This window comes from Pelecanus crispus, chromosome 15 (assembly GCF_030463565.1).
Source record: "Pelecanus crispus isolate bPelCri1 chromosome 15, bPelCri1.pri, whole genome shotgun sequence".
Classification (NCBI taxonomy): Eukaryota; Metazoa; Chordata; class Aves; order Pelecaniformes; family Pelecanidae; genus Pelecanus; species Pelecanus crispus.
The window spans coordinates 4063805-4087677 of record NC_134657.1 but is presented as its reverse complement, the minus strand read 5'-3'; the positions used below and the strand labels follow the sequence as shown (position 1 = coordinate 4087677).

Here is a 23873-nt window from a genome sequence, read left to right as displayed (position 1 = left end):
CTTTTATTGATAAATAAGGGAGATGGTATCAGTTCAGACCAGAGGTCTATGTTACTCAACATTTTGTTGTCTATGCCTGATATATAACAGCTATACGAAATCCCACTGAAGTGGTGGGGACTTTGCAGAGCACTGTTCTACACAATTTGTACAACTAGCCCATATATACTGTCTCTAACACTGATGCTTTTTTCTGACCAGTTGCCCTCTGTTTTTTCACTGAACGTCTCCTGGACCTTTCACCAGTTTGACATGCATTTGTTTCTTTTTTTTGAAATATGGGTAATACAGTAATTTAAAAATGTTTCAGCTGCCGAGAATGGTGGATCTTTGCTTTGAATGCTAATCTTTCGGAGATCAGGGAGCAGAGACAGCGTTCTACCTGGGAGTTCGCATTACATCGGGCCCAAGATGCAGTGTCTTACACTGACATGTATTATAGCAAGTTGAAGGGGGAACCACTATCTACTGCAGAGCAGGTATTTAGATACGAGTTTTCTACAGTGTTGATTAATCATCTTATATTTGGTTTGTTTCATGTTCTTGAATTTAAAATCTGTTCTAGTCTAGAAATATCTTTAGTTTTACTGCAGGCCATTTTCACTGAACAGACTGTCTTTTGACCACAACTAAGTTTTTAACACTTGAAACCTGGGCTTGTGGGAGGTGTGTGTGCAGCAGGATTCTTGTGTTTTTGTTTTGCTATGCAAAAAGCTGTCTTTTTTTTGAGCTGTAACCGGTTTTCACCAAAACCAGCGTTAACTCTCATAGAATGCTCATGTCAGTCTGTGACATGCTTTCCTAACTTGTGTTCGCTATAGACTCAAAAAGTGTTTAAATATCAGAAGTGTGTCAGGTCACCCATATGGTTGGGTAGATAATGTGAGAAAAATTGTGGCTAGTTGACAGTGTGTTTGGGGGTGCTGTGTTGTTTTTTTGGTTTTGCTTTTCTACAGTTGATTTTAGGATGAAGAATCTAGAGGAAAAGTTTAGGATGAAGAATCTAGAGGAAAAGTGCCCCTAATAATGAACCTGTGTCCTACTTCAGAAAGAAAAAAACGTGTGGACTATAATTAGCTGCTTTTTATCTTTAGGTGTATTGGGACTTTTTCGTTAAATCAGCTCAGGGCACCATGTACCTTACCTGTCTTAATTACAGGTGCGATTCTGTGGATGCTTTAAGTTGTATGAAGAAAGGCTGAGAGAGTTGGGGTTGTTCAGCCTGGAGAAGAGAAGGCTCTGGGAAGACCTTATTGCAGCCTTTCAGTACTTCAGGGGGGCTTATAAGAAAGATGGGGACGAACATTTTAGCAAGGCCTGTTGCAATAGGACAAGGGGTAATGGTTTTAAATTAAAGAGGGTAGATTTAGACTGGATATAAGGAAGACATGTTTTACAATGAGGGTGGGGAAACACTGGCACAGGTTGCCCAGAGAGGTGGTAGATGCCCCATCCCTGGAAACATTCCAGGTCAGGTTGGATGGGGCTCTGAGCAACCTGATCTGGTGGAAGATGTCCCTGCTCATTGCAGGGGGGCTGGACTAGACGATCTCTAAAGGTCCCTTTCAACCCAAACTATTCTATGGTTCTATGTAATCCTTACTTGTGTTACTTGGACATGAACTGTAGGAGTAGGTCAGTATACTGGAAATTTTATAGTACCTGGCAAAGTGGGAGACGTTTACTTTCATATAGCTTGTATTGTCTTCAGCAGAGCTGTGAAATGTAACAAAGGCGATGCCATTGGACTGGAAACTTGTCTTTTGCTTTCTTGTTCCATGATACATTTTTTAGTCTGGGGTGAATCACAAGCTTCCACAAACAACTTCTTAATCAGTACAAAGAAGACAACATGTCTAAGTAACTGAATATGAATACTACACTGTCCTAATTTACGCAGTTCATTTCCTCTACCACCTTTACTCAAGACAGAAGCTTTTTTTGCTCCTGGGTTCTTTTCCATGGCTTAAATTTTGTGCTGCAAACCTTTCTTCTGATGTGTGATATCGGGATATAGTTGAGCAAGGAATTTTAACCATGAAAAGTGTTAAAATAATGTATTTTACAATGCAAATAAACTTTATTTGTAATATGGGGGAATGTCAGTGTTAACGGTTGCCCACATGACTTCTGTTTATGTTCATGTACTTAAGCACTTGGGTACTACATTAATACCATGTTAGTTTTTTCTATGAATCACTAAGTTACTCAGTGCAGAGGTGTTCGACGTGTTTGTGAACAAGGTGCTATATTCTTTTAGTGCAGTTACTTTACCTTTTTTGTCTTTTCAGGCAGAAATGCGTCGTATTGAGGATGAGCAGACTTACGAAGAGTTGAAGATACTGTATGAGATAGTTCATGATAAATTTCATGACCTAGCTGAGGTGAGGAACATTCTGCACACAGGGTAATATTTGGAATCTTTAAGTGAATTATTCTGAGGTATTGTGTTCCGTTCTGCTGGAGAGTGTTAGCATGTATTTCTTTGGTTTAGAACTGTGGCATTAATGCTAAAATTGCAAACAGTGCTCGGTTCCTGCAGTTTTTACTGTTGCGTCACTTGCACGGTGATATCTTTTGTCTAGTTATATGACAGTCTTCTTAATAGTATCCTTGCCAGAATTCCTAGGGCAAGTACTCTTCATCTTAAAAACAGAGTGAAAATAAGGGCCTGTAATGAGTATTTTCCCAGAATAAATATATGGCAGAAGTGAGCCAAATGTAAATGGATTTCTGAGCACGCTTCATAAAATACGGACTAATCTCTGTAACAGTACAGTGTTGTCTGTCTTTCGGATACAGTTGCTGAAATTGAGAGCTATGTTTTATGATGTCAGATGACTTCTTACTTGGTTTAGTGTTTCTAGACTAAGATTTAAATAATGCCGTATGGCTTCATATATGAATATGCAGCAGTTAACTGATGATAAGTTTGTTATTTCTTTGCTGCTGCCCTCCTAATAGGCTAAGTATTGATTGAAAATATCACTGCTGGTATACTGAACAGTGCTGAGTAGATAGTAGATGGAATTGTATTTTTATTGTGATGTTTTTGTACACTTGTGATACTCTTTCACTTACCAGCAGTAATGTATATGTCTTCAAACACAGAGTGTTAAAGAGCCATTGCCTGATTCCCCTGGCGGTTCCCCTACAGCAGAATCTGCACATGGCAGTAGCACTGGAATGCTGCAGTATCTTCAGTCTTGGTTCCCTGGTTGGGGAGGTTGGTATGGATATGCTCAGCAAACATACGAAGGTGAACCTTTTGAAGGGCTGCTGCCAGACCCAAAGGAACAGTGGAATCCAGAAGACATACTAGGTATGGAAATACAGGGTTTTCCATTGCTTTTTAAGGTTGTTAACGCTACTGTGGTTAGATACCTGGTAAAGGTGAACAGAAACAACTCTGGTTCTGTACTGTTAAAAGATTACCTGTGTCAACTGAGGTACCTAGGCAACAGAGCCTGTCTAAAGCTTAATAATCTGTTAAAAATTTCTAAAGCGATATATGGAATACATTTGCTTCCATTATTATAGATATTTATGGCAAAGAGCTTTGGGACTTTTTCTGTTCAGGTGAGTGGGGGTCACATAGCATGCTGTGACTGGGTATAACATTAACAGTACTGGGTTGTTGGGGTCTTCATAAATTTAGGTTTACATTACCTTAATTGAAACAGAAGAGAATATTCAGCTTTGTTAAAGGAAGAAGGTATATCTGCTTTATTTTCTGTTTCTATTTTTCTTCCCTGGAGCTGGGGAAATCTTTATTTTCAAATTCAGAGAAACCTTTTTGTTCTTAGGTAGCCTTTCAGAAACTTATTTAATGCATTGTTTTGTGATTTTTTTTCCTTTTTAATTAGGTGCAGATGAATTTTTTGATCCTGCTGCAGATGCTTCTAGCATGAATACCTTTACAAAGAGAGATCACGTTTTTGCTAAATTAAATCTACAGTTGCAGGGTGGCTCTTTCACTCTGTTGCACAAGGATAAGATGGTGGTGCATGCTGAGGAGACTGCTTTTATGCAGCTAGAGTTTTCAGGTATTAAGTCAATTTCTGTTCTTTCTCAAAAAAGACCAGAGCTTTGTCTGCCTTCAGACCTTCCTTTGATTTTTGTTTTTAATTCTTTAATTACTATACTGAAACAAAGTTCAAAATGAAAATATGAAATCAGCTTGCAGAAATTGATGTATCGAGTGAAAAGAAATTTCTCTCTTCAGATTCGTGAGTGATTTCAACACAGAAATCTAATTTTAGACATTGTTATGTGTGAAAGGAAGGCAACTAGAGAAATAAATGCTTCACAGTCATTGTAATGTATTCCAAATTTCTGTGTTTAATTTTTTTAGTAGAAATAAATACATATAAGCGTTTCCAAAAGTCTTGTTCTTTGGACAATATTTGTTATCTGTAAAATTTAAATAAAACCCATGCTGTGTACCAGAAGAAATAAAAGCATTTTATGTATTTGTATTCCAGGTGTAAAGATCTTAGCAGAATCCCTTCCTCGCAGAAATTCTTCCCTTCTCAAAGTTCAGCTTGGTGGTCTTTTTCTGAGGGATTTGGCAACAGAAGGGACCATATTTCCTGTTCTTGTTTTCCCGAATCCTGTAGGTGAAAAAAACTCTTTAAGTTACTATGTAGGTTGCATAAGTGTGTGTGAAAATAGTTATGTTCCAAAACCCAACACATGTTTTTGTTGGTTTGTGTCTTATCCCAGAAAGAGAACATAAAAGTCTTGAAGAAGAATTTCCAGTTGTTGAACTTAGTTTTCCCCTCCCTTTCCAAAGGTCATTCGTAGAACTCTTCATTGTTTGCTCTCTATGCTTGTAACTTTAACGTTAGAGTTATATGTGTTGGGAAGAAGACAATTTGTTGAACAAGATTTGATTTTTGGAACAATCAGCATTGCTGCTTCATCAGTGATTGTTCTTTTTCATAAAGCTCTTTGGTCCAAGTAAGGTTTTATTTCACCTGCATACTCTTACACTAAAAGCAGAAATACAAAATTTCTTCTTAATGAATTGCTGAAAAGATTTCAAGTAATGCTTCTGAGCAAACAAAATTGGAATGTAATTCCATGAGAATTTCCCATGTATTTTGTACTTTGTAATTTGTAGAGAAGTGACTAAATTTGCACTTCAGACTTCAGACTGTCCGCTACGTGAGTAGGTAGCGTCAGCTTCTTAGTCATACTTCCTTCTCATTTGACTACATCAGGGAAAAAAATGGATATAATAATCTCAGACTGTACATCTAATTCACTTATAAAGTGACCATAAGACTAATACATGAAAGACTTTTGTGCTTATATCAGGTGGCTTTGTTGATTTTATCTAAACAATCTTTTTCTTTTAAATTCTTATCAGCAAAAAGAGGTTGGCTGCATGTCTTCCTTTGGACTCCAAAGTTTGTCCTCAGAAATGACTAACCAGAACACTGGTAAAGATTTCATTTTACGTTTGATGATAACAAGCATGTGAGATAATTCCTACAAACCAGAAATTTCAAAACTGAGTGCCTAGAGTTTGAATTCATGCAAATGCTTTTTGCAAAGACTAAAGATAAAATCATAGAAGCTTTGTTCAGACATAAGGGTGTGTGCAAGCTGACTTAAAGAAAGTAACTAAGAAAAAATGTATTTCAAGACGATAGGAGTTGCACTTGCTCTTTGTCTTGGTTTAAAAAAAGAAAAAAAAATTGTTAGGAGTTCAACATTAGGATCCTGGTTCTGAAAATGTTTTTGCATATACAAACATGTTGCATTCTGTTGACTGTAGAAGTTGATCATATTACTTGCTTTTCTGTTACTGAAGAATTTTCAGACAGGTACTACTTTCCTAGTAGTACGAACTAAAAATGAGTTATTAAATTCTTTGGGGTTTGTTTTTTGCTTTTGTCCATTTGTTTGTTTGGGGTTTTTTACAACTGCTTTTTGTAACTCATTTTTTATTCAGTTGCAGATCCTGATGCCCCAGTGTTTGAGATGCTTTATGAAAGAAATCCAATCCACAGTAATTTTGAAAGGCGCCTGGAAGTCAGTACCAGACCTCTAAATATTATTTACAATCCACAAGCCATTAAGAAAGTAGCTGACTTCTTCTACAAGGGAAGGGTTCATACCTCAGGTTAACCTTTAATGTCTTTTTTTTGGTGGGGTCGGGGCGGGGGTGTTGGTGGTATTATATCTTTTCTTATCTTTGATTTTTATTTATTTTCATCTCAGAAATACCAAGCACTAATCAAAGAATCTCCACTTCAAATTCAAGTTAAGCAATACTCTGAGTCTTCTCTGGATGATTTTTTTGTTTAGTTTTGTTTCTTTGTTTAATTGAATTAGGGATTTCACTTGGGCAGACTCCTGAAACTTCTAGTTTAAAATTGCACGTTGCTGCTGTACCACACGGTGGATGTTCATATTGCCTGAATTAAAATGCATAAATAAGGAGGCCTGTTTCTGTAATCTCTCCTGGAAACTCATGGAGAACAACAGGTTTTTTGAGAGGACAGTTAAAAGCAGAATATTTTCTGTAGTAACGATACAGGGGAGATAATGTTCTAATTCCTGCTGTATCTCTCCTGTTGGTTAAATTAAGCCTGACCTTTGTTACAGCTGCTTGAGGTATCTCGGTTTTTAGAGGTTGAACATGCTGCTTCCCTAAACTTCTACGGACAGCAAGATTTAGGAGTCTGGTACCTGGGCCTGTAACATTATAAAGTGACTGCTTTTGCATTTTTAGTTGTTGAAGTTCAGTTTCTGAGGAGATGAGAGGTGAGAATAAGGAACATTACAATGTTCCTAAAAGTACCATTTCTTTTTCTGTTGATTTTGGCAAATACCAGAAGATTTAAGTTACCTAGCATAAAGGTGTGAATGATACTTACCTTTTCTCACAAGATGAGAATATTCCATAAATGTTAGAGGGAAAGTTTAAAACAGACAAACAAAACAAAACAAGACTGCCCACACATTCCACAAACTTAAGATTTAGTCAGAATTTCCTCTGTCACCATACTTATCAGCCTTTTTGTCTCCCTCAAATTTAGTAACTCAGGTTGAAGGTCTGTCAGATAAAGACCAGAAAAACGTTTGGAAAGTGGGGGGGTTTTTTTGGTGGGATTTTTCTTGTGTTTAGATGCTTCCTTTTTCTGGTGAAGCAGCCTGATGTGTAGGTACAGCCAATGGCTTTCAACTGCTATGTTTTCCTGTCCTATATTTTACTGCTAAAATTTAAAATAGACCTTTTCTTTTCTCTCTTTCCTTTTTTTTTCCCCCTGATTCAATAACAGGTGAACAAAATTATACCTAGTCGGTTTTGTATCTCTTGTGCAGGTTTTGGATATCAATCCGAGTTGGAGGCTAGAGTGGCCGAGGCTGCTAGAAGACAGTACAACAAGCTGAAAATGCAGACAAAAGCTGAAATCAGGCAAACTATTGATCGTTTGCTAGTAGGAGACTTCATTGTAAGTTTATGCCCTCAAAATGTTTATGTAGGCTTTTTTGCCATATGCTTTGGGACTTGAAGATCTAGAGAGTGGGGTTTTTTTGTTGCTCATTTGTGTGGTGTTCTTTTTAAGAAAGCGGGGAGCTTTACATGTGGTATTGTAGTATTCCTTTTGCTGTCAAACAGTCCATTTCTATGGTGCAGACCTGTTGTGATTAATGGCAGAATAGTATTTTTCTGTTCTTGACCCCGTTACTTCATGCCAACTTGTTGGCTCCAATGTGTGTTGGAGCTCTGTTACATCAAACTTACTGAATTTGTGTGTAACTTATTTAAAGATTATTTTCTAAATGAAAAAATTGTTCCACCTTTATTTGGTTTTTGCTCATTCATCAGTTTTCAAGTAATATTAGTATATGTATCAGTATCATTACTTCCTAGCTTTGCAGTTAGCTATATTGATGCAAGATAGTTGTTTTACATGGTTTTCAGTGAAATGAAAAGCTTTTGTTCTGAAAAAGTGATAGTTTGATAAAACAGTCTAGCGCATGTTGTACTTATGGATAGCCTTGACAAGGATTTATCTGATCCACTGTCATGTAAAAGGTAGATGTGTTCTCTTAGCTATGCAGGTAGGTTCACTCTCCTCAGCTTAGAGATGGGGAGTCCCTCTGGAGGGGGATTTGTTGCACCCAGCTTAGCATGGGATGTTTCATCTACTGAAAGTGTCCCTTCATTGACTCTAATGGGAGTCTGATTCAAGCTACCAAACTTTAGTATGGCTGAAGTTTGTGAAGGTTAGCTCTTCAGGTGAAAAAGTGGCTAACTAGATTGATTTGTTTGACATGGCTGGTTTTTGTATTTCTTACGGGCTATTATATCTTTCTTCTTAACTTTCAGGAAAACAGCAAAAGCTGGACTGTGTGCCTTGATATTTCTGCCCCTCAGGTGATCTTCCCTGATGATTTCAAATTTGCGGATCCAGTGTTAGTTGTTGTAGATCTGGGAAGAATATTACTTACCAATTCTCAAGGTATGATCTAGAATTATTGCAGCTTCCCTTTTCTTTCCACTTTCTCCCAGAAAATCTTTTGTCTGTGTAGAAAGTAGAGATGTCTTAAGGTTATTTCCCCTGTATATGCACAGAGTTTCACATAATTAAAAATTTATTGATAATAGCAGAATTATTAAGATTAATACACAGTTTTAAAAATAATGGGGGAGTTGGGTTTTGGAGGTTTTTGGGGGGCTTGGGGTTGTTTGGGGATTAACTTAACTTAAAGGCTCCCCTGTGATATCTTGCACCTCTTGAACGCTGTGAATATGTGTGAAGCTAGTGTGCCAGGCACTTTACCGTAGATATGATTTTGGCTTAGAGTGGTGTTAAGATTTAGCTGTCAAATGCTTTTTTGGGACAGTTCTCCCAGTGAAAGTATGCTTTGAATAAGCCCTCCAGTTTTGGAGTCACATGGATCTCTGTTCTTAGCACATGTGTCTATAGCTAGCCAAATAAAAGTGAAAGGAAAATCGGTGTCCTTTGTTTGTATCAAAAGTTAAGATCATGGCTTCTTTCCTGTTCCACTAGGAAAACAATACAGGAAAATTAAAAAGAAAGTACAGTGGAACTTGTATAAAATTAGACCTACTTAAAATCTAACTGAACTGTAGGGCATGTGAGGATATGTTAAAAAATACTGGAATAGATATCTCTGTGGTACTCATTTCCTTTTTTAAAAAGTACAGCTGTCGGATGAGCTGTTTTGTGGTGCAGTGGAAAGTTGAGGTGTCAAGCCCAAAATTGTCTACAGTGGAATGTTTTTGCTCTGGATGTCTTTGAATCATTGAATCTTTTCTAGCACCAACTAATCTCTGCAAGGCTTTAGTAGCTTCCTTTTTAGCAAATTCTGTCTTACAGCAAACTAGAAAAAGAACACAAATTGTTTATGCAAGATTGATTTGTATTTCCCTGTGAAATTGAGGCATGGGGCTCTTTTAAGTAGTTTGAGCTTAAAACAAAAAAAGGTAAAAAAGTACAAGAAAGTTTTGGGAGTTGTTCCTGCTTTGTAGACCAGAAAAAATCCTTTTCTTAGGATAATAAAATAAAGTTAATACTAGGCAATAAAGTTAATTGGACAAAAACTTCTGATCATAAATATATTAGTTATTATTTAAGTATCTATATGTATAGTAGTTAGTATTGGTTAAGTAGCTCTTACCTTTCAGTTGGTTTTGAGGATTGAAAGAATTGCATAGGCAGAGCAATGTTTTGTTTTTTTTTTTAACAACTTGATTAAAAGTAAATCTTGTAGTAATAGTAAGTGGGTTAAAAAATGAGACAATAGTGTCTTTTAATAGATTCTATAATACATTGTGACTGATATCTGCATGCATGTAAAAGAAGTGCAGTAGATTTCCTGTTGAGAAAAAAAACAGTGACAGTGGACAGAGGCAAGGATGGTACTGGATATGCTTTGTGTTTAAAAAAGAACCACAACTTCAGACAGGTTGATCAGGTAATGATGGGAAACATCCAAGGAAGGAGGAGAATACTTTTGTTTATTTGTTTGTTTACAATTATTTTTTTAATCCACAGAAGACACTAAAAGGAGCGCAGATACTTGTTCTTCAGAAGTTAATGAATTGAGCGATGAGGAATATAAAACACCTCTTGCAACTCCTCCCAATACTCCACCACCAGAATCTAACACTAATATCAAAATGTCTGCATTTACTGGAGTAGAAATAAGTGAAGAGCAGCTACAAGCACACTTAATGAGTAAAAAAATGTACGAGAGGTACACTCTTTCATTTATGGACCTTCAGATCATGGTGGGTCGAGTGAAAGACAACTGGAAACACGTTCAAGATAGTGATGTGGGTCCAACTCACGTGGTAGAAAAATTCAATGTTCACCTGCAATTGGAGCGCAGATTGATATACACGTCTGACCCAAAATACCCGGGAGCTGTCTTGTCTGGCAGTCTGCCAGACTTGAAAATTCATATCAATGAAGACAAAATATCAGCTCTGAAGAACTGTTGTTCACAGCTGAGTACATCTGAAACTAAGTCTTCTGATGCCCTACATTTAGGGAAAGACAAGATTTTTGCAGAGGTAGACCAGCTTGGCAGTTTGCATGATTCTGTAATGAATCTGACACAGAGTGTTGTAATGCTAGAGCAACATACCAGGGAAGTTCTTGTTGAATCTCAGCTGCTTTTGGCTGAATTCAAAGTAAACTGTATGCAGCTCGGTGTTGAAAGTAATGGACGATATATCTCTGTACTCAAGGTTTTTGGCACCAATGCCCATTTTGTGAAAAGGCCATATGATGCAGAAGTGTCCCTGACTGTTCATGGCCTGTTACTTGTTGATACTATGCAAACATATGGAGCAGATTTTGATCTTTTGATGGCTTCTCATAAGAATTTGAGTTTTGATGTGCCAACAGGAAGTCTTCGAGACAGCAGGGCTCAGTCCCCAGTCTATGGACCATATGATGCATGTCCCGTTGACGTAGCTAGTTTGGCAGAGAGATGCACTACAGCCTCAAATACTTTGTCTGGTAACAATGGAAAAGATCAAGAGTCCCTGATAAAATTAGAGTATCAGTTTGTGAGTGCAGAATGCCCATCGATGAATTTGGATAGCAGTCTGCAGGTGATCTCTGTACAGGTGAACAACCTGGATATCATCCTTAATCCAGAGACTATTGTTGAACTGATTGGGTTTCTCCAGAAATCTTTCCCGAAGGAGAAAGAAGATTCTAGTCCTCAGCCTTTAATAACTGATTTGGAAAGAGATTGGAGGGAACAGGAAACCTTCCAGTCTACTTATGTACAGAATACAGAGGTAGCAGTTGATATTCACTGGTTAAATATACTCCTCCTCAGGACAGTTGGCATGACAAATGGAGAAAAATATGGCAGAAAAATTGCAACAGCCAGTATTGGTGGCACCAAAGTCAATGTCTCCATGTGTAGTAAATTTGATGTAAATGGCTCTCTTGGCTGCCTTCACCTTATGGACCTAACGCAAGACAGTGTTAAGAACCAGTATGTTGTCAGCATAGGGAATACAGTAAGGTATGAAAATCTCATTGGTGATGTAGATTACTTTGAATCTTTATTCTTTAGGCTTGATGATGGAAATAGCCTTCCAGATGCTTTAAGTTTCACTTTCACAGAAAAGTCAAAAGAGGAGTGTTCTCTCAACCTCAAAATGGCCTCCTTACACTACAACCACTCAGCTAAATTTTTGAAAGAACTAACCTTGTCAATGGATGAATTGGAAGACAATTTCCGCAGCATGCTGAAAAGTGCAGCTTCAAAAGTTACTACAGTCTTGGCAACTAAAACTGCTGAATACAGTGAAATGGTTTCTTTGTTTGATATGACACCACGATCAAGAGATGTTGCCAACGTAGAAGATAATGAAGGCTATGCATTTGGGTCACAACCTCTCAAAACGGATACTATTAAGCTTATATTAAATGTAAACATTGAATCACCGATTGTCTCAATACCTCGAAAGCCTGGTAGCTCTGAACTGCTTGTAGGTCATCTAGGACAAATATCTATTCAGAATTTTATACCAGGAGAAGATGAATCTACAAGTGATAGACTGCAAGTTGAAATTAAAGATATTAAAATGTATTCTTTAAATAGCAGTCAGTTTACGAGCAAGAAGGAGCCTGCAAGTGAAATATCTTATGGGCTGCATTCTTCTTCAGGTCCTGCCAGTATTAATAACCAGGAAGAATCCCATTTTACTCGTCATGACTTCTTTGAATCATTACATAAAGGCCACGGTATGTTAGTCAGAGGACTCTTAATTATTTAATATGAGTAGTAGATGGTACTAAAATCCAAATTGACCATAGGTCTGATTGTATATTCTGTCTCGCCCATCCTCCTGAAATATACTGCTCAATTTTAATTACAATGCACAAGTTACTTTATTTATATCTATTTTTAGTCTCCTAATCAAAAACTGAATAGTGCCTTTCATGCAGAAATTTAAAAATACATAGCCATATATACTTATTTTAGCATAGCTAAGAGATTCTGAGCAAGTTAAATAGCTACTGTGTTATCTCTGCTGTACAGTCTTTATAGGATTAATCAGTTCACTTATTATAATGTTGTTTTCATTTCACTTTCTCTTAACAGCTTTCCACATTCTGAATAACACCACCATCCAGTTTAAATTGGAAAAGATACCCCTAGAGAGAGATTTGGATTTAACTTTTCCTCTGAGTAATGAAGACTTTGGAATATCAAGTATTATGAAGATTGAAGGGAAATTTGTGAACCCTCTTCAGGTACAGTAATGTAGTATTTACACTATCAATATAAAAGTATTTCCCTACATAGAAGATAAGTATTTTTCAGGCAGGTATCTTCAGGTTTAACATGTTGGTAGTTTAGAAATCAGATCCTTATACTTGTGGTTAGAAGAGACAGTCTTAAGTCATGATAACAATGACCAAAATTTAATCTTGTTTTGAGGGATTTTAAACATCTCTATGAATTAGACTAACTTTTACTTACCCTGAACACCTATCACAGAAGGAAAAATAAATGTGCCACTGTCCAAATATGTTTATTTGCAGTTCTAGTAGAAACTAAGAATTGCTTATCTTGAAAAAAATCTCTGCCAGAGCAGAGGTTTTAAATAGACGAAACGGAAACTCCTAAAGCTAGGGAGACAAGCAATGATGGCTAAGTAGAATGTTTTTTCCATATATTACTGTATAATCTCAGCATGGTAAATTCAGGCTAGTTTGTATGGTGAATTATTTTTAACTAACTCTGTGTGGATGCTTTTTGCCTAGGAATACAAGGTATCCAATTCTAGGATGCTATCCTGTATGTTTCCAGATTGTGTCATGTTACAGAGCTAATACAGAAGAATTGTTTTGCTTTGACTTTGCATTGTACCTTTTTCTGGATTATTTTTTACTTGTGGACAAACTTAAAATTTGTCCGTTTTGAAATTCCACGGTCTTTCCACTTGTGAGTTTTAAAATATATGTACTGATTTTATTAATGTAGAGAGCTCTAATGTGTTGTTTCTTTTTTCTACGTTGTAGGTGGTGTTAGCAAAACATGTGTATGAACAAGTCCTTCAGACTCTGGATAATTTAATTTACAGTGAAGACTTGAACAAATTTCCAACCACTTCTGTATCTTCAACTTGTCATAGTTCTCCTACAGCATCACTTCATAGTACAGGCACAGAATTCTCAAGTGAACGGAAGGAAAATGGCTTATTCAGCCATTCTGGTTTTAATTCTGTTCCAAACAAGGCATTAGGTATCAGGGAAACAAAATCTTTTACTCAGATTCAAGCAAACTTTCATATCTCAGAGCTCCAGGTTCAGTTAAGTGGTGATCTTACACTTGGTGCACAAGGCCTTGTCAGCCTTAAGTTTCAGGATTTTGATGTTGAGTTTGCTAAAGATCATCCTCAGACTTTGTCTATTCAGATTGCCTTGCGTTCTCTGCTAATGGAAGATCTTCTGGAAAAAAACCCAGACTCTATGTATAAGAATCTCATGGTGTCCCGTGGAGCACCCAAGCCATCCAGTTTAGCACATAAGGAATACCTTTCACAGTCTTGTCCCTCGGTATCCAATGTAGAATATCCAGATATGCCACGTTCCCTACCTTCCCACATGGAAGAAGCACCTAATGTCTTTCAGCTATACCAAAGACCAGTTTGTGCCTCCCGTAAGAAGCAAAAAGAAGATGCTGATTCTGAGTATCCTCTGACTCCACCTCCTTCTCCAACAGCAGACAGATCCAAGTTGCCCTGTGGAAAAAGTAACTTTGATGATTCATTAGTTCATATCAATGTATTTCTAGTGGATAGGAAACATCCTGAATTTTCTTCTCACTATAACAAAATTAACCGTAGTGTAGATGTTGATTTTAATTGTCTAGATGTCTTAATAACTTTGCAAACTTGGGTAGTGATACTGGATTTCTTTGGGATTGGATCCACTGCTGATAACCATGCTATGAAGCTGCAACCTGAAGATACTCAGCAGACAGTCAAATCAGAAATAAATCCCTTGTCAGCTTCTCAAGCCCAAGAGCCTGTAAACACTAAGCTGGATCTGAAGGTATACTTGAGATGCAAAACAGTAATTGGATTGTCTGTCATAAAACGTCTGGTTTATAGAAACTTAAGGTGACATTTAAATCAAGTGTTTTATACTCTAGTGGAGAATGCGCATGAATTCAGAAACAGTAGATTTAAAGCGTGTGTAGATGTAGTTTAAAAAAAAAAGTGGAGAAGTTACAGAAGAGCAAAACATTTGCAAAATGATTGGTTCCCTTGCTCTGTGACCCTCCTTAGAGATGTGTATGCCACTTGAAGGGAGCCTGGCGTAGAATGCTCCACGTTCATCCAGTGGAGCTGCCTACCCCCCAGCCCTGTCCAGTCTGCTCCGTGCCCGAGAGTCTATGGAAAGTGTATGTTGTGTGGGCAGTGACTCTACTTCCTGGGATAACACGGGGCACGGACTAAATGTCTGATATCTTAAAAAGTTGCTTCTATATTAAAGATCTGACATACTGAAATTTGCACTGTGCTGTCCTAGGTTCTATGGAGTTTATTTTTTAAAAAAAAGCATGCACTTTTATAAATATATATACATATATGTCTATACATACATATGTATAGACATGTATTTTAAAAAAATATATATGTGTGTGTGTGTGTGTGTGTGTGTGTATAGTCTTTGCCCAGAGGTCCTGCAGTCTAACTTAAAATGAGAAATCTTGAAAGAGAAAAGGATGAAGATAACAGTGCTAGGATTTGTTGATGACCCGATCATTCTGAGTTGCTTGGGAGACTGTTAATGTGCAAACAAGAAAGTAAAAAGGTTGCTTTCCTCCAGTGTCTCCCAATCAATTAATTCGTGTTTGCCATTTATGTGTTACAGTGCAATTGTCTTGAAAAAAACTAACAAGATGTTCCAGCTGTGAAGTCATATTGTTTAATACCAACGTGTTCCTTTTTGCTTGACCAGGTCCATTCTTTATCGTTAGTACTGAATAAGACAACTAGTGAGCTTGCTAAAGCCAGTGTGTCAAAACTTGCAGCTCACTTGGAAGTGATTGGTGAGTAGATTGGAGGGCTAAGGTTGTATGCAGTTTAAAATAAAAGGTGTGCACTGGAGTTGTGATTTGAAATACTTTTATTTTGGTGCTCATTGGGGGTTTTGTGTGTTTGTTTCCTGGGAAAGATGCACATTCTCTTCCTGCTGCTTCTTCCTCTGCTTTTCCAGGCTTGATTTTAAATCCTCGCATCCCTCCCACTTGTCAAACCCTTGATCATTTTTGCTGAGATGGCTAGGATTTTAATACTTTACTTTCACAGAGCAGAACAATAGTGTATATTACTGTTTGAGAGAAAAAAAGAGTTCTGTCAGGTTTTCACAAAGGTTTTCACAAATCAAAGTGGTGTGATCACATTATGTATGTAAAGCATAGAGTTATGTTTGGGTTAATATAATCTTTGTAGCAGAAAGACATAATTTTCTTTGAACGTGAGGTTTAATGTTTAATTGACTATGATTTATTTAATTACTTGTAACGAGTTTATCCCACTAATAGAAACTTTGGGTTTTAGTAACTTATCTGTGTTTGAAGATCCTAATTGTCTGTCTCTTGTTTTGCAGAGGGAGATTTAGCCCTGCAAGGAAGTATTGGAAGTCTGTCCTTAAGTGATCTTACAGCTCATGGAGAATTTTACAGAGAACGTTTCACTACAAGTGGTGAAGAGGCACTCATTTTCCAAGTCTATAAGTATGAATTTAAACGTCCTGTTACTCGATATGAACACCATTAACACCCCACCCCCCAAAAAACCAAACCAAAACCCAAGCCCACTGTCAGGTCTGCATGATTCTGCTTTGGATGCTTGTGACTTAAATGAGACTTTGAACATTTTCAGTCATAAACTTACGATTTGTTTGTCCTGCAGTGTACATGGCTTATCAGGAAAAATATTTCCCTCTAAAGCTGTTCTTGAAAGTATTTAGGTGATAGTTTGTTCCTGATAGAATAGTAGTTGTGTTTTAAAAGTTGGAAGAGGTTTTCAACAGATTAAATAGATTTTCCATTGCTTCTTAATTTTGGAATTAAGGGTTTACTTTTGTCATAGTGTACTCTTAAAGTTCTTCTGCTTTGTGTAAAACGATAGTTCTTATCCTGTGATGTTTCATTGTTTTCTACCCCCTCCTCCACACACTACAATTAACCAGATTAGAAATTATCCAAGTAATGTTATGGAATTAATTTCAAATGTAACAGCACACTGATTCAGAGTTGAATCTACATATTATCGTGCAGTGGAGTACTTGCCTTATAAGCCACTGTTCAGATGTATAAAATCACCAAAGGTGTATCTGTTAGATGTAGAGGCTAGAGGTACATTCCAAATGTAGAATTTTCCTGTTTGCTTAATTAAAACTCAGTGGCACTTAAATATACATCATTTAGAAATAATTAATATAAAACCAGTTTTTCATATCTATAATTGAAATAGTTTTATATACTGTGAACATCAGTTGAATCCTCTGTAGTATTATTTTGAATGCAAAAAAATGAATAGCATTATTTGTAAATTGTAGCTAAGAGAGCTAAATTTTACTTTCAACCTTTATCATAGATATGGGAGGCCAGATCCATTGCTGCAGAGGGAGTGTGACATTCGTGTCACTCTACGAATGGCATCTGTTCAGTATGTGCATACTCAGCGTTTCCAGGCAGAGGTGGTGTCTTTCGTCCAACATTTTACTCAGCTTCAGGATGTCTTGGGGCGGCAAAGAGCAGCAATTGAAGGACAAACAGTATGTCTGCATTTTTTTCTGTTCTTTCCTAGCCTACTTTTGAAATTAAGTATAAAATTTAAGTTCATGCATCAACTCAGTGACTTGAAATGATGGGAGGTTTTAGAGTTCTGATGTTAGCAGAGATTGCTCATGCTCATCTTGTAGTTAAAAGACTTTATTTAGAACCATCCTGCTGCTACTTGAAAGTGTAGAATACCAAATTTGCACGTTACTTAAAACTTCGGCACGTGGATCCTGCTGTATGCACTGATACAGGTGTTTTCTTATCTTTGTGGTGCTGGACAAAAAGGGCTCAAGATTTTATCTTGCCTTTTTCTCCACTGTTCACCGGGGTATTTATAATACTGAATAAGAAGAACCAAGTGAGAAGTGTTTCTGTTCTACTCAGGTGTATGTCTTTGATTAAGAGCCGGTAGACTGAGAAGATCAGATGCTGAACTTCTGCACAATAGAGTATATAAATAATCATGACAGTCATAGCCATTTTGTGCAAAACCTAATGTGGGAGTGATTAATATAGTTAATAGTAACAGTCTTGTTTAAAAAGTCGCTTCTCATAATTGGAAGAAAGACAGTTAATACTTGCATATATTAAAATGCTTCATTGTACATCAGTTAGGAAGTTCGAATCTGATTTTGAAACCTCTGTTCTAATTTTTTTTCCTTTTGTAAATAATTTTTTCTTCAGTAGTCTTTAAGTAGTGAGCTGAGTAGTGTCTGTTATGCCTCTTTTAGTTCGGTGATGACAGTATGCTTGACTCCTGATGTTGTTTGCATCACAGTCCTTTTTTAACTAGCCTTTGTTCTCTGCCTAAAACAAGAGTTCAAGGGCTTTTTTTGGTATAAAATTTTATCGTATATTAGTTTTGTAAATAAAGGAATAGTGTTCCTGAATTCAGTACTAAGCAGTGTGAAATAATCACCCACTTCCTGTATTTTTTTTTCTTTTTTTTTTTAATGAATTTTTGCTCTTCCCAGGTAAGAGATAAAGCACAGCGAGCTTCCCGAGTTCTTCTTGATATTGAGGCTGGTGCTCCTGTTCTGCTTATACCTGAAAGCTCAAAGTCTAATAGTCTGATTGTAGCTAATCTTGGAAAACTGAAAGTCAAGAACAAATTTCTGTTTGCGGGTATGCCGGGTACTTTTTCACTAAAGAACAAGGTAAGAACATTATTTCTTAATTTAGCAGCTTGTTGTTTTTCTAGTTCTTGTGCATTTTATTTCCATATCAAAATGGTAAATGATTCTTACCTTTTACTTCATATATACGCTTTGTACTACTAGTAGCAAAACAGTCCATGCTAGTATGCTGGGTAATCTTCTGGATCTGGCCTGCCGCTGGTTGTACCCAGCTGCTCCCTTCTGTGCCTGCACCTGGGCTTGCTTTCTGAGACCTTCAAGGCAGAGAGGAGACTGTTCTGTGGAACTCACTAGAACTGGCCTTGTTAGGAAGCAGGGCACAGCTGGGTGCACACCTGAACGTGGGAGCATAACACTTTCAGCTAACCCTGTTTGGTAGCTTCTTTAACTCTTCACCAAACAAAATTTCAACAGCATGAGTAGCAGAAAATAGAGATCTGTATTGGCTGAATCTTGCAGGAACAGACTAGAGCACAGAATTGGTTTTAATTTTTTTTTTCCTGCTCCTAATGAAACTGAGTATGCGTAGTTGTTTTGATTAGGTGAAACCTAATGAAAGGTTTCCAGTGAATGCTTGAATCTAAGGCTAGGCACAGGGAGCAGTTGATGTTGCTGTTGAGAGATGCAGCCACAAAATTTGGGGTAAGGAAGATCCATCTTGGATGGCTTTCTATATCTAACCTATGCAACAAAATGGGTAGTGGTTCTGGGAACCTCTTACTCCCATTTTAAAGGGACACAGAAATTATGGTGGACTAAATTGCTGCAGCAGTTTTGTGGTGTGTCTGTTACCTCCATCTGATTTATATCTACCAATGTCTTTACTGTAAGGAAATATTGGACTGTAGTATTGAGTTGTGTTCTGTACTCTATTGTGTTGATGCATTCAAAGGTTTTTAAGTGGTAGATTCCTAAATTAGTGTTAGAAGTTAAAATAAAGGATGTGTGCATAGTAGTTTTATTTCAACTTAAAAATACTGTTTTATGTAGAACTGTAGAAATTTAGGGGGTTGAAATGGAATCAGGTGGGGTTTGGAGGGGGGTTGTTGTTTGGTTTGTTTTCATTTTTTCTCTGTCCTATGTTTATTTTTGAGGATCTGATTTTACAAGGCAATGCATACAAGGATCCAGTTTTACTTGAGGTATTTCACATCTTTATAGTAGCGTTCAGGTGCTCCTTATTAATTAAAAAAAAAGGAAATTTTCTTGTGGAATTTAGCACTTCAAAAGTTCCTTTACATATTAAAAATGATATTTCTGTTCTAAAGACTCTGAAATCTGTAAGAATTGGATTTAAATTTGTTGTGGTGTGCCCTTTATGCATGTCTGAGGAGCTATTAATTTGGATTTATTGCATAAATTCATAGATTTATAGATGATGTGATGATTTTTCTTTGCATGCACTCTTCAGTCTTGTCTTTACAGTATAAAGTTAAATGTTAATGTCTTCAAATTTTTAATCTTAAAATCCTTGATCATGGCTGCAATGAATTTTTCCAATAAATAATATTTGAAAACCATCTAAGGCAAGTAAGATTAATAATTAAAACCAGAAAGGAAAGTTTATGGGTAAGGATTGTGTGGTGACATCAGAAGCTGCATGCAGAAAGAAGGTGGGAAATGGTAGTAACAGTAGTGCAGTCAGGGGTAAATTGAGCAATCCCAGAGTAAGGGGCAGGTGGATCTCTACAGACAGATGATTGTTATCTGCTAGGGCATGTGAAGCTGCGTAAAATTGAAACACGAGGTTAATAAATTTGAATCAGGACAGACTAAATGAACCCTGAAATTGGCTTCCGAGTCTAAAGATAGTGTGTAAACCTCTTCCAGCAGACATACGTTTTTGGGAGAATGAATTCCTAATGTTGATGTGACTGTTTTACTAGCGATGTATATATACCCTTTGCAGGTTTTTGATGCTAGACAGCATCATGGAGGTGGAAAAGCTTGTAAGATTTCCACTGGATATGTGGTGGTGGGGAAATGTCTAAAATGCCATACATCAATATAAATGAGCTTTTTTTTTTTTCCCCTGTGGGGACTTTAACAATAAGGGTAGGGATTTGTTCTATCTTAGCTACTGCAGAAGAATTTTGGGACACATTTTGGTATGATGACTGAAGTGTTTAAAGTGCATAAAATGATAACTTCATGTATAGAAGTGTTGTTCACATATTCTAACAAAATACTAAGTTGTTGACATGATCTTGCAGAAATAATGGCATATGTTGTTTTCATCGTCTGAAGATGTTCTGAAAACCAACTTTAAGTATTTAACAATCTTTATTCTACAGAAATGCTTGATATCTTGACAGTCTTACCACTCTATTTTGTAGTAATTTCATTTACATGGGGTGGTTTTTTGGTTTTGTACAAAAAACACTGGTTTCAAATAAATTTCTCATTGAAAAGATTTCACAGCTTTTTTGAAAATATTGCTGAAATAAACTTTTTTTAAAAGAAGATGTTTTAATCTGCTGTTAAGGTCATAGGAAAAAAATTTGGCCATCTTTCTACAGTAAAAGATACTGGCATTCAAATAAAATACTTATTTTTTTGACAGGAATTTGTTGCAGCTTGAACCTTGGTGTATTGGTTCCTTAGAATTTAAATTAAAAATCTGTTGTTAATTACAAAATCACTTTCATTAGCAGGATTCAGTTCAATTTTCATCTCCTGTGGGAACCCCGAAACATAGCATGAAGAAAACAACAAGTGCTGATGAATCAAAAGTAGTGATGGAAGGATTGTTCATGAAAAAATCATCAGGAACAAACATTTCCAGGCTCAAGAGTGAGCCTATGCTGAATACATTGAGTAAGCAACACGGGCAACAATCAAAGCTACCTATTGTACCAAACCCCAACAGCCCAGGTATGTGATAAATAGTAGAAACCCCATACAGCTCTTCTTTTTCCTTGTAAAATAATGCAGTGCAATTTTGCTTGTATCTTATGCGGCACTGAAAAAGTAAGGCTCTGGGTCTAAAGACTGTCGATTTTAAAAGAAGTGACTTCTTAGTTTCAAGGTTGATTTTTACAGCTTAAAGGATTAAGGAAGTGTAGTTCAGTTTCTGGAAGAACAATCCTGCAATTTGGGCCTGTTTTGAGATGCAGATTGCAGACATGCAAGGAGTATAGTTGGACTCTTAATTAAGAGTTTACATTATCTATGAATGAGCTTGGTATCTGGTAGTTACAGATATTGATGAGTGTGAATAAAAAAAAAATTTTAAAAAAAATCTGAATAACTTCCAGGAGAAGCTATATTTCTTTTTAAAGTAAGTTGCATTAGTTTTGTACAGATTCTTTTTTTTCTTTCTTAATATGTTATCTCCTGTGCACTTGCAGAGGATCACATCTGCCTCTTAGACTGCATTGTGGTTGATCTGCAGGACATGGACATATTTGCTGCGGAAAGATACCAGAGAGAGCATTCAAAGGCTGTGGAAGATACAAGTGCGGACTTGAGCTTTCCGTCCTACTTCGTGAGGCAGACAGGAAGAAGCCTGTTAACAGAACCTTTCAGACTGAAGTTGCAAGTAGAGAGAAACTTAGACAAGTGAGTTTGTCTAAACAGGATCGCTTTATGCTGTCAGCCTAAAGCCAGGGTTTTAGACACCTTTTAAGGTATCTTAAAAGTATTGCCTGCTGTGTTACAGCACCTTGAAATACTGAGGTTTTTTTTCTTTGTTGTAGAGAGCTAAGTCATGCAGTTGCAGACATATCGATACATGGCAATCTGTCATCAGTCCATTGCTCTCTGGATTTGAATAAGTATAAACTGATACGTGGACTGCTGGAGAACAACCTTGGGGAGCCTATAGAAGAGTTCATGCGGCCTTATGATTTGCAGGATCCAAGAATTCATGTAAGAGGAACTATATACAGTTGAAATTCTATCTTGAAGTATCTGGGGGTTTTGCTGATTAGGCTAAATATCTGTTATTTTTCCGTAGTTTACTAGGTGGACTGGTAGATTTAAAAAAAGAAAGAAAATTTAGGTAGACAAACAGCGCAGGAACCTTTTTGTCTGTAGATACTCCTGTGAACTCAGGTTTGTCTTGGCAATACCGTTGTGCTTTCAGGTGTGGCTTGCTCTTAGGATTGCTTCATGTTTCCGAGATTCTAATCTTTAGAAGAGTCATGTGAGAACCAGCCATCACTGCTTGTAATTGTTAGTTCATTTTAGGTCTGCTGAAATAATTGGCGGGGAAAAAAGTTAACAAATCTATGAAAACTGTACTTTTATTTTTTCCCCTGAAGTATTTAAGCTGAGCTGCTATTGCAACTATTGCATATTATTGGTACATTAACAAGCTTAAGATTTTTCCATTTGAATGGAGCTTCTTGGAGGGACTTGAAGGTTATCCTGTAATCGCGTGCAGTGTGATGATTCCTTTCCCATGGTGTCTATGACATTCATAAAGATTTAGGAGATTGTGTTAAAAGCCCTCTTTTTGCCCTGTAAATCTGAAAGCTTTACAGCAGAGCTGAGACTTTTTTTTTTTTGAGCAAGTTCTTAAGTATCACCTATTTGGCTTTGTCAAATACTGTCCTTTCAGGAAGAGTTTGGGGAGCACCTGGAAATAATCAATATTTATCCGTATTCCTGGGAAGGGAAGCTGTTGAAAAATATGTTTTGTCTTGATCTTGTGGGGCTGCTAAGCATTGTCTGTGTTGCACAACTGTAATCTTTGCTTAGAAGCAAATATGTGACAACAGCAGGGGGGGAAATTGCTAGGATTCTCTTTAAGATCTGAGGAAAGAATGGGTAAAATTCTCCTAATACAAGAACACTCTTCCTGTCAGGCTTTTCACCTAAAACTGTTTTTTAAAAAAAAAGTTTCAGAAACTACAAATCTGATTTAATAATGGAAGGTACCTGAAACAGCTTGAAAGAATTGTTGGCTGTTTGGGGTTTTTTTTGGGGGGGGGGACGGGGACGGGGACGGGACAATGGCAACATTTTGCTTAAGAACAAAGAAGCTATAGAATGGTAGTGTGAAAATGGTTAATAGACATTTTTCAAGTTCAAGGCTACACTGTTGTGAAACTTTTTTCCTCAGCAATGGTTAATGAAACTCTTTGAAGGAGAAAGACACTACAACTGTTTGCATTTGTCTGAAATAACAAAATTTAATTCAGGAATGAAAGTTAAACAGATGCTCTTAAAAAGAATGTTGGTCTTTTCCACTTTCAGACAGTTTTGAGTGGAGAAGTGTATACTTCTATGTCGTTCCTCATTGACATGGTTAATGTGAGTCTGGAACTGATGGATCCAAAAGGAAAAGATGGATGCAGTTCTTTAGCCAGGTATGAATTTTGTTTTGTTACTGAATACCTTATCCTAAATACTGTGCTCATCTCAGAGATTATAGGACAGGAATTAACATAATGTGTGAAATCATGGTTT

General features: G+C 36.9%; 1 protein-coding gene across 2 annotated transcripts in view; it reads left to right on the top strand.

The window, feature by feature from the left end:
• The window catches only part of VPS13D (vacuolar protein sorting 13 homolog D), a 111897-nt gene that overhangs the window by 8553 nt on the left and 79471 nt on the right, over positions 1-23873 (top strand). Inside the window, exons 10-29 of one of the 2 annotated variants that reach the window (XM_075721612.1) lie at positions 311-479; positions 2292-2384; positions 3112-3322; positions 3867-4046; positions 4485-4615; positions 5375-5447; positions 5963-6133; positions 7339-7469; positions 8351-8483; positions 10044-12260; positions 12622-12773; positions 13545-14579; positions 15492-15582; positions 16143-16269; positions 17135-17315; positions 18297-18479; positions 21113-21332; positions 21809-22019; positions 22157-22328; positions 23661-23773. In XM_075721612.1, coding sequence (XP_075577727.1) covers positions 311-479; positions 2292-2384; positions 3112-3322; positions 3867-4046; positions 4485-4615; positions 5375-5447; positions 5963-6133; positions 7339-7469; positions 8351-8483; positions 10044-12260; positions 12622-12773; positions 13545-14579; positions 15492-15582; positions 16143-16269; positions 17135-17315; positions 18297-18479; positions 21113-21332; positions 21809-22019; positions 22157-22328; positions 23661-23773 — 5994 coding nt within the window. Of the gene's footprint in view, positions 1-310; positions 480-2291; positions 2385-3111; positions 3323-3866; positions 4047-4484; positions 4616-5374; positions 5448-5962; positions 6134-7338; positions 7470-8350; positions 8484-10043; positions 12261-12621; positions 12774-13544; positions 14580-15491; positions 15583-16142; positions 16270-17134; positions 17316-18296; positions 18480-21109; positions 21333-21808; positions 22020-22156; positions 22329-23660; positions 23774-23873 lie in introns of both variants that reach the window. The other variant, XM_075721611.1, reaches the window with a different exon arrangement.